We start from the raw sequence: 15025 nt of genomic DNA, 5'->3' as shown, positions 1-15025 counted from the left end.
GAACATATTGAACTACTGCTGAAAGACCTGGCCATCCGTCTTGCAGGAAAACATTTAGTGACATCGGTCATACAATGTTCAGGTTTGTACGATGTTGATAATGGCGGGGAGGCAAGGGACTCGGGTGACGGTGAGTTTTCCGCGACATGCGTGTCCTGTTCTCCTTTTGACATTGCCAGACTCGACACTCGACAGTGATAGCCATTCCACCGAACCTGGGATTTTGACTCCACTATATATCGTCGTAAGTCCACAAGTTTGGCAAAGAGAAATGCCTTGTGTACAGAGAAGGGAACAATTTAAAAGTATCCGGTAAACCAATGGAATCAGTATGTGAGGTGGTACTGACGAGGCTTCGTTTCGGGATGTAGGGAGCACTTTTACGACCTCATGAATATGGTGCCTTCCATTTTCGCACTTGGTTCGTCTGTACTGATGTTATCTGCAGCATCAACCTGCGGGAATCGAAGTCCGTCTCCAGTCTGTGGTGCATTGGAAAACTGTGCGAACCTCAAACATACACTTCGGATGGCATCAGAACAGGCGACGGAAAGACGGAGCGATCAAGTTCTTCTCAGACATGTTTTGTCTCCACCATCTGAGTAATTACGTCTGTACCGATACTTTCATTGCTTCGTCCAGCTCACACTCATCATTGAATCCAGGTCGGCAAAATATTATTCTTTGAAAGGCTTCCCTCGATGATGGAAAGTGATTCACTCAGCGAGGTTTCTGCAGGCAGTGCGGAAGGTCTGTTTGCCACACTAAGCATGTTTGTCTGTAGACTTACATTGCGGCCTCAGAGGATGGGTTACTAGCACGCGCACCAAAATTGTCGTGCGCCGACTGGATGATGACGTGTAGCCTATTTAAGGGCAGCTGGCAATCCAGTACTACGCTGGACCCACACCTTGAAGTCGTGTTGCCTGTGTTATGCAAGCGGTGCCACACTCTTTCCGCAAGGAGTGACGCACCACGTCGGTATGCTAATCAAATGCAAAAAGTGGAGCGCGAGTTGAAGTCCATATCGCAGACTCTGAGTGCTGATGTAGGTGTTTCCATTTGCAAAAAAGAATTGGGGGTGATTCTAACCACATAAAGCTACTCCAACACATACTTCGTGTCTTCCGCAATGCATACTTTGGACATGCATTGTCGTGAGTAATCTTATTGCCTCAAATCGTTTCCTTTTTCTTCTATTCATCGGTTCCTGCTCCAGAGAGACATCTCAAGCGAGCTGCATTGAATATGATAGGTCAGCACCATATCTACTAGCATTCAGCAGTTCACGTCTCGAACACGATATGTAGGCAACTCGACATTCCTTCGATGATTAAAGAAGTACAGGCTCTCCAAGCGAAACTCGATGCAACGGTGGATGAGGATGAGCAGCGAGCGCTGGAGGAGGACGTCACAGGCAAGGCAAGGGCAACGTCAACCTGTCACGTTTTTGATGCTCAGGATAGTCTTAGATCTTGTGGCTGTGTTGGTGTGGGATATGTGCGGAAGTAGACCAACTGTTACCAAAGGCGAGTCAACCCCATTGTCTCCGCAGATGTCGTTTGACATGGTTCAGGTTGTGAATTACATTCGGCGAGAAGGAAATATGAAGGTCAGTTCCATCATATGCCCGAACGTTGTCGTAACCGCTGTTATCAGGGTTTAAGGGAGATTTCTCTGATGATGTATCTGTTCATGTTTGTAGACCCAGATGACAATCTAACTCACTTGCATCGGTAGGCGACCACATGGCCCCTATATGAATTGCTAAACCTACTGCGTTTTAGGATCATGCTTGATGGGGGAGTAGGGACGTCAAAACATCGGCTGTGGCTTGCCGCTCAGACTGCAGAGCAAGCCAAGTGGTCAGGTGCGACCAAGGTCACCACTGCTATGGATAACCAAGGTCCCACTGCGAGCACAAGCACTCAATCCCCCTCCACATCATTGGTTTAGCAAACACGTGTATTGGTAAGCTTGTCCTTGATTTTGCTGGGATAAGTTCAGCTCGTTGATGAGTGATGACGATCGTGATAGTAACGGGGATGAGGCAGCCAATACGCGCTGACTTGGTACCGTAACAAATTTCCTTTCCCGACGTTGTAACGATAGGTCAATCTACGCGATGTCACCTTTTGTACAAGAACGCATGAAAGAGAATCCGAGGGGCAATTGCAAGTACGATCACCGTCTGATTCGTTTTGTATCGGGTAACGTGCAATCATTATGTATGTAGCTCCTTGACTTCAAGTGCAATGAGCTGTTATGTCGATCACTGGTATCGGTACAAGTCGATGAGCATGACAGTGCACCTCCAACGGTTTGCGTTGCGCCACCGTCCGTCAATCAGGTTCAGAGAGTGAATGAGCTGCTGCCGTAGGAACAGAGAATCGAGCTCTGGTGGAGCGTTTTCACAGTCCCATCAACTAAAGTAGGTTGTCAAGACTAACATAACATCCTATGTGGGCATCGTGTCGGTATCTCTTTCGCTGGCACTCAACATGGGTACCACACATGTAATGGCCTAACAGTGCCGGAGGCGAGGAGATTTACATCGGGCGCTGAAGCTGGCCACCACTAGTGTACAGAGGGGATAACAGTGATCCGCGTCGTCGTTTGGAGGCGGTGTAAGCAAGTCGGGGCATGTTCGATTCCATCGCTTTAGTAATACCTAGACACGATGAAGATGTATGTTCTGGTCCTTCGTTTCTTGGTTGCGAATCATGCGGGTGAACATGTTCTGTCAGGTAAGTGTAATATACAAAAACACACGTATAACCACACTGTTCCACGAGCGCTGTCCAATGCAAATGTTCAATCAAGCCCCTCCAGATACCCCGAAATGACACCTTCAGGGAGATCAAAACCGACAGTACGGAGTAACACAGCGAACTTGAGAGCAGTCACACTCAATCGACCTGTTGGTGACACGCGAGACAGAAAGAGGCGAAGCTGGCCCAAGTCGTATCCCAGTTGGTTGCTGAGCACGACGCGTCTCGAGGTCTCCGGGAGTAGTCATGGGTGTTGTGGTACACGGGGTGAGCAACTGAAAGCAGTAGAGTTAGTCGGCCCAGACGGTGTACTACTGGGTGTTTAACATCTTACTTGGTCCTGTACGTTCGGAGAGTTGAGTTTCAGGAATTCGCAATCCTTGTTCATGCAAAGACTTTCATCAGGGGAATACGAGTGTCCATAATCACACAGAAGGGTTGGGAAGGACACGCTATCCCACCTAATGATCGCTCCGCAAAGAGTGGTCAACCCAACTGTGGGTAAATGTTGGCGACAAACTTACGATTGTGGGAAGCCCAGTTGAGGAAGTTCGTAGGGAACATGGTGCACAAGCATTCTGCCTGAATCATGAGAATGATATCCGCACCTCTCACACGTAGTTCCCCCTTACGAATCATCGACGAGTCTGTGATTTGGAGAAAATAGCAACGTACTAGCATATGCCTATTGATCCCAATAACCCTCGGTCTTCTCCGGAAAAGGCAACTAGTTCGACGTCACCCCCAAAGGTTATACCGCTTCAGTTTATCCGTCGTGCGGTGATGTTGAGAATTGTGATTGTTCCTGAACCGTCGTCGTTTCCGCCTGGTGCCTAGGAAGTGGAGCATGTTTGAGGGAACCGACAATGTAAGTTCCCACTCACGCATTCCATACCGAAAGAGCCACAGGAATCATATTAGTGTCTGGAGATTTCCTAAACGACATTGAGTGCAAAACCCTCTACGAACGGCGTGAACCTGCATGCTTCACCGGTATCCTCGAACTGTGTCTTCAACCACTCTGGAGCGACCCTCGAACAATGGTGGAACAAATGTCTAGAAGCAATGCCTGACGCATACCAACAGGTCAATTAAGTACGACCCCTCAAGTTCGTTACGTTACTCCATGCTGCCGATTTCGATTTCCCTGAAGGCATCAATGTAGAGCGTTTGGAGAAGCTTGATTGAATATTGTATCGCGCGTGTAGTGACGTCACGAGTGCGGAAACCCAGTCGAGGACGTTCATCGCGAGCATGGCACACAAGCATACCTGGCTGGATCATGAGAGTGATATTCACGCCTTTCTCACACAGTTCCCCCCTACCAAGCATCACCAGGACCGTAAATCATCGATGAATCCGTGACTTGGAGAAAAGGTAACATACTGGTGCATGCCTTTGATCCCAATAAGCCTTGTGCTTCACTAGCAAAGGCAACTTGTTCAACGTTGCTCCTCGAGGTTATTTTTATCCATCATGCGATGTTGAGAATCGAGATCGTTTCTGACCGGTACCTGGGAAATGGAGTATGTTTGAGGGAACTAACAACACCTGTAAAGATTGCAACTCACGCGTTCTATACTAGAAGAACCACGGGAATCGTAGTGTGCGGAGATAAGTACGGTATCAGAACTTTCCGTCTTAGCATCAGATCGGCTGCAGTTCAGCGTCAGAACATTACACCATGAACCTCGTGATGACGCGGAAGTTTACCAAACGACATTGAGTGCGAAGCCCTCCAAGAACGGTATGCACCTGCACACCCCATACGCATCCTCGAACTGTATCTCCAACGCCTTGGTAGCAACCCACAAGCCATGGTGGCACGAATGTTTGGAGACAATGCCCGACGATCCGTCTTCGTTAGCAAGGTATCGGATGGCATCTGTTCCACAAAGATTCCGTTGACGGTGCCTACTTCCAGAGCGGTGAAACAGAGGGAAACAAGGGGGTTGTGAATGCGCTCGGTTGCAGTGAGAAATTGGAGTGTACGATACAGGCGAAATGTTCCGGAAGCGAAGTAGACGAGTGGACAGAGGATACGTACAACGACAACCCTGGAGTTGACGATGCAGTAGACAAAAACTGGGCCAGACTACTCGTCTTCAAACAGGACAGTCTGACCTTCGGGATGTGCGATAAGCTACTCAGAGGCCAACCAGTCGACAAAATCGGCGACTTCAGCTGCACTCGCGCGTCCGGAAGGACCTGTCGATGGATGACTCCTGTATCCAGACTAGTTGCTGTGGCCCACTGACGCTCTAGCAACTGCAAAGGGACTACCGAACCATCGTCAACGAAAATACATGGGGAGTGGCTCAAAGGAAGTGAAGTCGGGGATCTTGAAGACGGACCACTGGCCGAACGTTGCATATAGTAGAAATTGTTAGCAAGACACAGTGGATTGTAGAGCGACAGGCATCGCTGGGTCTGACCTGGATGTGTTGGTAGTACCAGTCCAGTGGGGTCGAGTCTGGTTTGCCCCACAGCGGTAGCACATACGTTACAGTCTTACCGATACCTGAAGTCATACACCAGTGCGTATACATGGGCCTTCCCGGCCCCGGCTCCACTTTGCAGTCATTAGTACGTGGGTGAAACGGCTCAAACGTGCACTGAAACTAGCATGTGCACCTGCAACTCTCGGTGGCAAGCATTACGCAGTCCACCCCATTGCAACATCAATTACTTCAACGAAGGACTCCACTAGGAACAAGTTGGCCGGTGGAACAGTGGTAAGCTGAGGTCGAGGCAAGCGATGAGACCTGTACTGAACACTTTCCCATCACCTCTTTCTTCGAATCGCCACCTGCCAGTGGGCTCGTCGCCTCGCCCACTCTGCATCGCCCACTCGTTTTCTCCTTTTGCCCACCCTCCGCACCCGCATTTCATAAATTCAGGTGTTATTTTCCTTTTCTGTTTCCTCAGTCGCTGTTATGACCACATGCCGGACACCATTTCCTCGTTAGCCACTATCGCATGCCCAGCTCAACCACTGACAGAGCTTAATGCGACATGCGCGAGACGAAGCTGGATTATCTTCCACCAGACATGTGAAGCACTTCGTGTAGAGGGTGCGCACATTCCACGCCAACTACCAGCGATACGCCACCCATAAGCTTGTATACAACAGATTACCACAGTTCTCAGCCTCTCCCGGTGCGTTCACAGATGCGTCCATTACATGCCGGTTGCTCCTTGGTATGATCATTCAACACCCTTGTGTACTCGAAACTTGATGCATCGTAGCGGTCCAGCACTCCTTCGACCCACCCTTCGGCACGTCTTCCAGCTGTTGTCTCTCCTGTAGGCCAGTCTATCATCCACCTTCTGACGGGGTACCATACCGCTGAATGCATTGCATTCTGGACAGGGCCAGCCGTCGTTGAAGACCAACAAATTTTTTGTCACATTATCGACGCCCGCCATTCAGTGGCCAAGCTTTTTATATTGATAACGTCTCCTTCGGAAAATGATGTCAGAGTCAAAGCACGAAGAGTCGGACACCCTGAGTATGCACCGCTGGCCCACTATTCTATAGAAACTGTTCGCAAGACACGGTGGAATGTTGGGACGAACGTCCGACGCACGCAGAATGACGAGCAGAGCGACGTGCATCGCTGGGTTCGGAATCATCCCGTCTGAATAGGATGCATAGGTGTCACAACCTGAAACAACCACATCGAAGTACAAACATTTCACTCCTTGCCTGTCAAGCCGGCAGCTTCTATCGACTTCATTGGCACCATTAGCATTTATCCACCGGGAACTTGCCGAGCGGAATCGCATGAAAATGGCGCACAGATAGGCATTGAAGTCTTCGTTGTCGGGAATGCAGACGCGGACGAGACGCTGCGCACTGATGTTGATGTTAGAAATGACCGCTCGATGGTGTGGCCTTCCCTGGGTCTTAATCGTCCTATGGAAAGTCGGATCGTCATGTGGGGTAGCTGTCTGAATCTCATTCTCGTATTCTTCTAACATCCAGAATGATCGCAGACAATGCGACTGCTGGTTGGATGCTCACCTAGTGACCGTAGATCGAGATATGCTCATCAAAGGCCCATCTACGACGAGTCACGCACGAAATCCGACAATGTGAAGATCGGGTACTGACTCACACACGACCATACCCAAGTCCATCCCTGAACGTTTGAGTGATGAACGTTTCCTCAACCACTTCAAGAAAATGTCTCTCGGGATGCTCACAGAACCGAAGTACTCCACAGAAGCTTTACAACCTTGCCACCATAATACGCACGAGCGAAAGTCGCAGATTTTGAGACGGTTCAGATGCACTGCGATTCATACGTTGAGGACCTGAGCCTGTATTTGTTATACGGGTTCGCCTCGCCAACGTTCATACCAGTTGTTGCTGGGCAAGAGCGTCGAACACTGTTGCATCCCGAACCTCGATGGTTCGTCAACGGTTGAACATTCCTTCAGCACGTCTTCCAGCTATCATCTCTCCTGTGGGCTGGTCTACCGGGAAACCATATCGTTCACCGTGCTCTCTCCCGGACAAGTCGGTCCGGCGCTAATAGATATTTTGTCATAATACGTTAATCCACCCTTGTTACGAGGAGAGGTATACGGGAGCGAACGAGCACGTCGAGCCGGACTCTACATTACCTACGTCCGCCCTTCACCAATCATTGCTCCTGATATTGATAAAGTCTCCCTCGGACAACGTTGTAAATCTTGTCACTATCCCCCTCAGCTATCATGGCATCTCAAAACCTCGTGCCAAGGGAGCCCGGGAAGTCGCCCTTCCGCGTTTACCTGGGTTTCTCCCTCTCGCAGATCTGTGCCCTTTAGTGTTCAGAGCACACGATGCCATTCCCCGCTAATCCGGAAGTGTTGCACAGAGGAACTTCGCAACAAGGGCAATTGGTGCCTCAGCGAACTGCTTGTCATGCATCATGGTTCGTCGTATTCACATCTCCCAACTGATGATCGATGATCTTTAGCATGTCTGGTTACCGTCTCGTATCGCGCCAATGCATCCCATTGCGAGGGAAGCGTGCCTCAAGCCGTGATTTAGTAGACTGATGGGTCAGTAATAGATATGTATACCCTCACGTGGGGTCACTACTGTGCTGCAAACCCTGCGACCTTGATCGACTCAATTTTTGGATTGCCATCCAGGGGGCAAATCGGTGACGTGACATACATGGGAGGGCTGCTACAAAATGTACTAGCATCAGGCTGCCGCATTCAGTGGGTGGGCTGCTCCTGGAACCATGCACAATTCGTATGCTGTCAACAAAGAAATTTGTAGGGTACCACTACAGTGCCACCCAATGTCAGGCATTCCATACGACAACTGCTTGCGCCAGTACTGCTATTGGGATCGCAAATGGCTCCGCCAGTGGAGACACAGGAGATCCTAGAGTGTCTCGTTGCCTCATGTTCTCGATCAGCTGTGTAATTGTCAACATCGAGCGCCCGCCGCCACCGGGTTTAGGGTACTTTTTCACATAGCCATTGAATAGCCACAAACCTGGTGCTCAAATCCAATGCTGTACTCCCTCATACTTAAAACCTGTGACCAGCAACCAGTATCAGCGTTCCATTTGCCTTCCGTCGTACACTCGAAGCTGAGCACCTGGAAGAATAGCCTGTGGGCTCGGAGTATGTGTGATATCTAGTCAACATTTTGGACATTGCGTTGACTCGTGAAGATGAGGTTACTAGACGTGACAGCGGTTCTCGACCGAGAAATGCACATCGAGCAGACCAATCCGAAACGTGAAGTACTGAAGGAGCTCGACGACAAAGGTACTCGTTATGTGATTCTATCACATCGCTGGGGCGCAGAGGTCGGTTACGAAGAGATGACCGGGCTGATGAAGATGGAGAAGGGTGAGAGGGAAGAGGTCAGGCAGCGCACCGGCTACCAAAAGATCATCAAGAGCTGTGAACAAGCGAGGAAGGATGGACACAAGTGGTTGTGGATCGATACCTGCTGCATCGACAAGCGGAGCAGTTCGGAATTATCAGAGGCCATTAATTCGATGTATCGGTGGTACCAAAATGCACAGGTGTGCTATGCGTACCTCCACGACGTTGATGAGTTGGTCTTCCCTACCGAGCGAGACCGCGACAAGTTCAGCGAGTCCTACGGTTGGCCGGAGTGGTTCATGCGGGGCTGGACACTGCAAGAACTCGTCGCGCCGAAGCAGGTCGAATTCTTCAACAAAGACTGGGCGTCCATTGGCAACAAACGACACCTTGCATCTACGTTGCAGCATGTAACGGGTATTCCTTGGGAAGTTTTGAGGGATGGTCCGGCTGCGAAGCGTCTCAGCGTCGCACAAATCATGTCGTGGGCTGCCGGCCGTAAGACGACGCGTGTGGAAGATCGGGCATACTCACTGATGGGGTTGTTCAGGGTTAACATGCCCATGTTGTACGGCGAGGGCAAAAAGGCATTCCAGAGGCTACAACTGAAAATCATCCGCGTATCCAGCGATCATAGCATATTCGCATGGAATCCAAGTGAACCGCGGACAGGCAGTGTCCTCGCAGATGATCCGAGCGACTTTCGGTATAGTAGATTCATCGAAAAAGTGAAACCCGATGAATTCATTGACAACCTAATGACACTCATTGAACGGAACGCACTCGACGGCCCCTGGCACCCCCAGCATAAGTCCAGAACCAACCCGATACATTGGTGCAGAATTGCATGGTTGAGGTGGTGTGCCCGCGCGATCAGCCACCGACTTCGCACAATCTCTGTCACCAGTTCAGGTATCCAAGTGTGTCTGCCCGTCATCCCCTCTCGCGACTCTCCGTCTCATCTCAGAGCTATATTGCCATGCGGCTATTTCCCTTTCACCATTGATTTGGTATCCTCTGGATCCAACTTTGAGAGGACTTTTGCAACTGCTCCCATTTCGGCCCCCCTTACCACATATCCAGAATTCAAGACACTCTATCTTACTTATCATCAAGACGCCAATGAGACACACCGAGAGTTTGCACTCGACGACGAGTATGCCTCATACCATGGATTCACTCGCTGCGGTACCTACCCGCGCGAGTTTACAGGCGACACCGTTACACTCTCATCTCTTACAGATGATCTCATCGTTATAGTGTATGCCAATGACGACGCCAGGTCTCGCTTTGCAGTCGGCCAAGGATGGGTGCACGTTGTCTATGATGGATGCTCCCCAACTCAGAACTGGATACCGTGGTCAGATTTTGCCCTTGTAGCATATTATCGATTGTGGGGTGCACGTGCAGAACATGCTCGGAGCATGCCCAAACAAGACCACAATGATGCATGCCGTCGCAATGACCACTTCATTAAACATGTCCACCTTCCCCGATCAATCTGGGCTGCCAGGGTAGTCTGGGGTAGGTGGGAGATGGACGATTTCAGGATCATGGTTGATGTCGAGCAATGTCCTGGTTGTTGTGATGGGCCACATCGATGGGCAACGACATTTGTTGGTACTTTTCCTCCTGCGTGCACGCAGACCTAATCATTTGTGGTAACATAGAACGAACACTGTGGCCTTGATACGCCGGGGTTCATGGATACCAATCGCTATCCATATGAGTTGAGGCTGAATGGCTTGCGGGCCCAGTTTGCCAAGTGTTCCGGTCCACGGATTACGGTGAGTCATGCTATGCATACTCATGCCTGCGTCGACACTGATATAACCAGCTGGGTGATTATGGTGACAATTCCGATAGCAACTTCAAATGCACTGGCAATATATTTGAGGATATGCGGACCCTTGGCAACATCGATCCCACAGAATCCGTTTATCGTCCCGTGGTCCGACGTGTATCCGGCTCCGAATGGCTAATATGTCGCGCGGAGAATCGCACTGAGCTTGCTGTGGCGTATCATACTAGTACTGAGGGCAAACACCTAGCTCTGCGTCAGCCAAAGGGCCTGGGGCTTCCTGCGAATGAACATTTTGAGCTACTGCTGAAAGACCTGGCCATCCGTCTTGCAGGAAAGCATTTAGTGACATCGGTCATACAATGTTCAGGTTTGTACGAAGTTGATAATGGCGGGGAGGCAAGGGACTCGGGTGACGGTGAGTTTTCTGCGACATGCGTGTCCTGCTCTCCTTTTGACATTATCAGACTCGACACTCGACATTGATAGCCATTCCACCGAGCCTGGGATTTTAACTCCACTATATATCGTCGTAAGTCCACAAGTTTGGCAAAGAGAAATGCCTTGTGTACAGAGAAGGCAACAATTCAAGAGTATCCGGTAAACCCATGGAATCAGTATGTGAGGTGGTACTGACGAGGCTTCGTTTCGGGATGTAGGGAGCACTTTTACGACCTCATGAATATGGTGCCTTCCATTTTCGCACTTGGTTTGTCTGTACTGATGTTATCTGCAGCATCAACCTGCGGGAACCGAAGTCCGTCTCCAGTCTGCAGTGCATTGGAAAACTGTGCGAACCTCAAACATACACTTAGGATGGCATCAGAACAGGCGACGGAAAGACAGAGCGATCAAGTTCTTCTCAGACATGTTTTGTCTCCACCGTCTGAGTAATTACGTCTGTACCGATACTTTCATTGCTTCGTCCAGCTCACACTCATCATTGAATCCAGGTCGGCAAAATATTATTCTTTGAAAGGCTTCCCTCGATGATGGAAAGTGATTCACTCAGCGAGGTTTCTGCAGGCAGTGCGGAAGGTCTGTTCCCCTAACTAAGCGGGTTTGCCTGGTTTGTCTGCAGACTTACGTTGCGACCTCAGAGGATGGTTTACTAACACGCACACCAAAATTGTCGTGTGCCGACTGGGTGATGATGTGTAACCTATTTAAGGGCAGCTGGCAATCCAATGCTACGCAGGACCCACACCTTGAAGTCGTGTTGCCTGCGTTATCCAAGCGATGCCACACTCTTTCGAGGGATGACGCGCGGCGTCGGTATGCTAATGAAAGGCAAAAAGTGGAGCGCGAGTTGAAGTCCATATTGCAGACTCTGAGTGCTGATGTACGTGTTTCTATTGGCAAAAAAGAATTGGGGCTGATTCTAACCACATAAAGCTACTCCAACACATACTTCGTGTCTTCTTCGATGCATATTTTGGACACCAGTACTCGTGAGTAATCTTATTACCTCAAATTGTTTCATTTTTCTTCTATTCATTGCTTCGTGGCTCCAGAAGGACACTTCAACCGAGCGACATTGAATATGACGGGTCAGCACCATATCTACTAACATTCGGCAGTTCACATCTCGAACACGATCTGTAGGCAACTCGACATTCCTTCGATGATAAAAGAGGTGGAAGTTCTCCAAGCGAAACTTGATGCAACGGTGGACGAGGATGAGCAGCGAGCACTGGAGGAAGACGTGACAGGCAAGGCAAGGGCAAATATCAACTTGACTTGTTTCGATGCTCAGGATAGTCTTAGATCTTGTGGCTGTGTTGGTGCGGGATATGTGCAGAAGTAGACCAACTGTTACCAAAGGCGAGTCAACCCCATTGTCTCCACAGTTGTCATTTGACATAGTTCAGGTTGTGGGTTACATTCGGAGAGAGGGAAATATGAAGGTCAGCTCAATCACATACCTGAGCGTCATCGTAAACGCCGTCAACAGGGTTTAGTGACAATTGCCCTCATTACGTGTTCAACAGACCCAGGTGATGATCAAGCTCACTTGCAGCGGTAAGCAATATCATTGGCATATCACACCGTTATGAATCCAAGAATTCATATTGCTCTAGGATCATGCTTGATGCAGGAGCAGGCACGTCGAAACATAAGTTATGGCTTGCCGCTCGGGCAGCAGAGCTAGCCAAGTGGTCAGGCGTGACCAGGCTTACCACGGCTATGGACAACCAAGGTTCCACTGCGAGCACAAGCACTCAACCCCTCTCCACATCAGTGGTTTAGCAAACATGGGTATTGGTAAGCTTGTCCTTGATTTTGCCCGGATAAATTCAGTTCGTTGACGAGTGATGACGATCGTGATAGTAACGGGGTGAGGCAGCCAATACGCGCTGACTTGGTACTGTAACAAATTTCCTTTCCCGACGTTGTAATGATAGATCAATCTACGCGATGTCACCTTTTGTACTAGAACGCATGAAAGAGAATCCGAGGGGCAATTGCAAGTACGATCACCGTCTGATTCGTTTTGTATCGGGTAACGTGCAATCATTATGTATGTAGCTCCTTGACTTCAAATGCAATGAGCTGTTATGTCAATCACTGGTATCGGTACAAGTCGATGAGCATGACAGTGCACCTCCAACGGTTTGCGTTGCGCCACCGTCCGTCAATCAGGTTCAGAGAGTGAATGAGCTGCTGCCGTAGGAACAGAGAATCGAGCTCTGGTGGAGCGCTTTCACAGTCCCATCAACTAAAGTAGGTTGTCAAGACTAACATAACATCCTATGTGGGCGTCGTGTCGGTATCTCTTTCGCTGGCACTCAACATGGGTGCCACACATGTAATGGCCTAACAGTGCCGGAGGCGAGGAGATTTACATCGGGCGCTGAAGCTGGCCACCACTAGTGTACAGAGGGGATAACAGTGATCCGCGTCGTCGTTTGGAGGCGGTGTAAGCAAGTCGGGGCATGTTCGATTCCATCGCTTTAGTAATACCTAGACACGATGAAGATGTATGTTCTGGTCCTTCGTTTCTTGGTTGCGAATCATGCGGGTGAACATGTTCTGTCAGGTAAGTGTAATATACAAAAACACACGTATAACCACACTGTTCCACGAGCGCTGTCCAATGCAAATGTTCAATCAAGCCCCTCCAGATACCCCGAAATGACACCTTCAGGGAGATCAAAACCGACAGTACGGAGTAACACAGCGAACTTGAGAGCAGTCACACTCAATCGACCTGTTGGTGACACGCGAGACAGAAAGAGGCGAAGCTGGCCCAAGTCGTATCCCAGTTGGTTGCTGGGCACGACGCGTCTCGAGGTCTCCGGGAGTAGTCATGGGTGTTGTGGTACACGGGGTGAGCAACTGAAAGCAGTAGAGTTAGTCGGCCCAGACGGTGTACTACTGGGTGTTTAACATCTTACTTGGTCCTGTACGTTCGGAGAGTTGAGTTTCAGGAATTCGCAATCCTTGTTCATGCAAAGACTTTCATCAGGGGAATACGAGTGTCCATAATCACACAGAAGGGTTGGGAAGGACACGCTATCCCACCTAATGATCGCTCCGCAAAGAGTGGTCAACCCAACTGTGGGTAAATGTTGGCGACAAACTTACGATTGTGGGAAGCCCAGTTGAGGAAGTTCGTAGGGAGCATGGTACACAAGCATTCTGCCTGGATCGTGAGAATGATATTCGCACTTCTCACACGTAGTTTCCCCCTTACGAATCATCGACGAATCAGTGATTTGGAGAAAATAGCAACGTACTGGTATATGCATTCGATCCCAATAACCCTCGTGCTTCCCAGGAAAAGGCAACTAGTTCAACGTCACCCCCAAAGGTTATACCGCTTCACTTTAACCGTCGTGCAGTGCTGTTGAGAATCGAGATTGTTCCTGAACCGTCGTCGTTTCCGCCCGGTGCCTAGGAAGTGGAGCATGTTTGAGGGAACCAACAACGCAAGTTCCCACTCACGCGTTTCATACCGAAGGAGCCACAGGAATCATAGTGTCTGGAGATTTCCCAAACGACATTGAGTGCGGAACCCTCCACAAACAGCATGAACCTGCATGCTTCACCGGCACCCTCGAACTGTGTCTTCAACCACTCTGGAGCGACCCTCGAACAATGGTGGAACGAATGTCTAGAGGCAGTGCCTGACGTATACCAACAGGTCAATTAAGTACGACCCCTCAAGTTCGTTACGTTACTCCATGCTGCCGATTTCGATTTCCCTGAAGGCATCAATGTAGAGCGTTTGGAGAAGCTTGATTGAATATTGTATCGCGCGTGTAGTGACGTCGCGAGTGCGGAAACCCAGTCGAGGACGTTCATCGCGAGCATGGCACACAAGCATACCTGGCTGGATCATGAGAGTGATATTCACGCCTTTCTCACGCAGTTCCCCCCTACCAAGCATCACCAGGACCGTAAATCATCGATGAATCCGTGACTTGGAGAAAAGGTAACATACTGGTGTATGCCTTTGATCCCAATAAGCCTTGTGCTTCACCAGCAAAGGCAACTTGTTCAACGTTGCTCCTCGAGGTTATTTTTATCCATCATGCGATGTTGAGAATCGAGATCGTTTCTGACAGGTACCTGGGAAATGGAGTATGTTTGAGGGAACTAACAA

The 15025-nt window shown here is 49.6% G+C and overlaps 5 protein-coding genes across 5 annotated transcripts; 3 read left to right on the top strand and 2 right to left on the bottom strand.

Annotated features, from left to right (window-relative positions):
• Positions 1 to 1197: 1197 nt before the first annotated feature.
• Positions 1198 to 2273, top strand: F5J12DRAFT_62392 (uncharacterized protein). Its single transcript, XM_051740173.1, has 7 exons — positions 1198 to 1255; positions 1311 to 1422; positions 1473 to 1529; positions 1577 to 1612; positions 1660 to 1736; positions 1788 to 1971; positions 2038 to 2273. The coding sequence occupies exons 2-6, from the start codon at positions 1330 to 1332 to the stop codon at positions 1954 to 1956; spliced, it is 432 nt and encodes a 143-aa protein (XP_051594249.1). The 5' UTR covers positions 1198 to 1255; positions 1311 to 1329; the 3' UTR covers positions 1957 to 1971; positions 2038 to 2273.
• Positions 2274 to 4537: 2264 nt separating this feature from the next.
• On the bottom strand, positions 4538 to 5355 carry F5J12DRAFT_62192 (uncharacterized protein). The gene has a single exon (XM_051740171.1). The coding sequence runs from the start codon at positions 5142 to 5144 to the stop codon at positions 4686 to 4688; it is 459 nt and encodes a 152-aa protein (XP_051594248.1). The 5' UTR covers positions 5145 to 5355; the 3' UTR covers positions 4538 to 4685.
• Positions 5356 to 8557: 3202 nt separating this feature from the next.
• Positions 8558 to 9265, top strand: F5J12DRAFT_690699 (heterokaryon incompatibility protein-domain-containing protein; the record flags this gene model as incomplete). Its single annotated transcript, XM_051740376.1, has 1 exon — positions 8558 to 9265. A coding segment is annotated over one exon (708 nt), but the record flags the coding sequence as incomplete, so codon positions are not given.
• A 1896-nt stretch (positions 9266 to 11161) lies between these two features.
• On the top strand, positions 11162 to 12970 carry F5J12DRAFT_62275 (uncharacterized protein). Its single transcript, XM_051740172.1, has 12 exons — positions 11162 to 11173; positions 11232 to 11314; positions 11370 to 11454; positions 11517 to 11758; positions 11812 to 11867; positions 11931 to 11966; positions 12022 to 12133; positions 12184 to 12240; positions 12288 to 12323; positions 12371 to 12438; positions 12498 to 12681; positions 12748 to 12970. The coding sequence occupies exons 2-11, from the start codon at positions 11285 to 11287 to the stop codon at positions 12664 to 12666; spliced, it is 891 nt and encodes a 296-aa protein (XP_051594246.1). The 5' UTR covers positions 11162 to 11173; positions 11232 to 11284; the 3' UTR covers positions 12667 to 12681; positions 12748 to 12970.
• Positions 12971 to 13380: 410 nt separating this feature from the next.
• F5J12DRAFT_930439 (uncharacterized protein) lies at positions 13381 to 14809 on the bottom strand (the record flags this gene model as incomplete). The annotated part of the gene is made up of 8 exons (XM_051749541.1): positions 13381 to 13449; positions 13482 to 13506; positions 13628 to 13755; positions 13815 to 13951; positions 14005 to 14108; positions 14252 to 14313; positions 14365 to 14546; positions 14749 to 14809. The coding sequence occupies 8 exons, from the start codon at positions 14807 to 14809 to the stop codon at positions 13381 to 13383; spliced, it is 768 nt and encodes a 255-aa protein (XP_051594245.1).
• Positions 14810 to 15025: the final 216 nt, after the last annotated feature.

The sequence above is a fragment of the Pisolithus orientalis genome (genome assembly GCF_024613125.1).
Source record: "Pisolithus orientalis strain OTSU chromosome Unknown F5J12scaffold_117, whole genome shotgun sequence".
NCBI classification, from domain to species: Eukaryota; Fungi; Basidiomycota; class Agaricomycetes; order Boletales; family Pisolithaceae; genus Pisolithus; species Pisolithus orientalis.
Note: the sequence above shows the minus strand (reverse complement) of the source record. Positions and strands in the feature narration are given on the sequence as shown.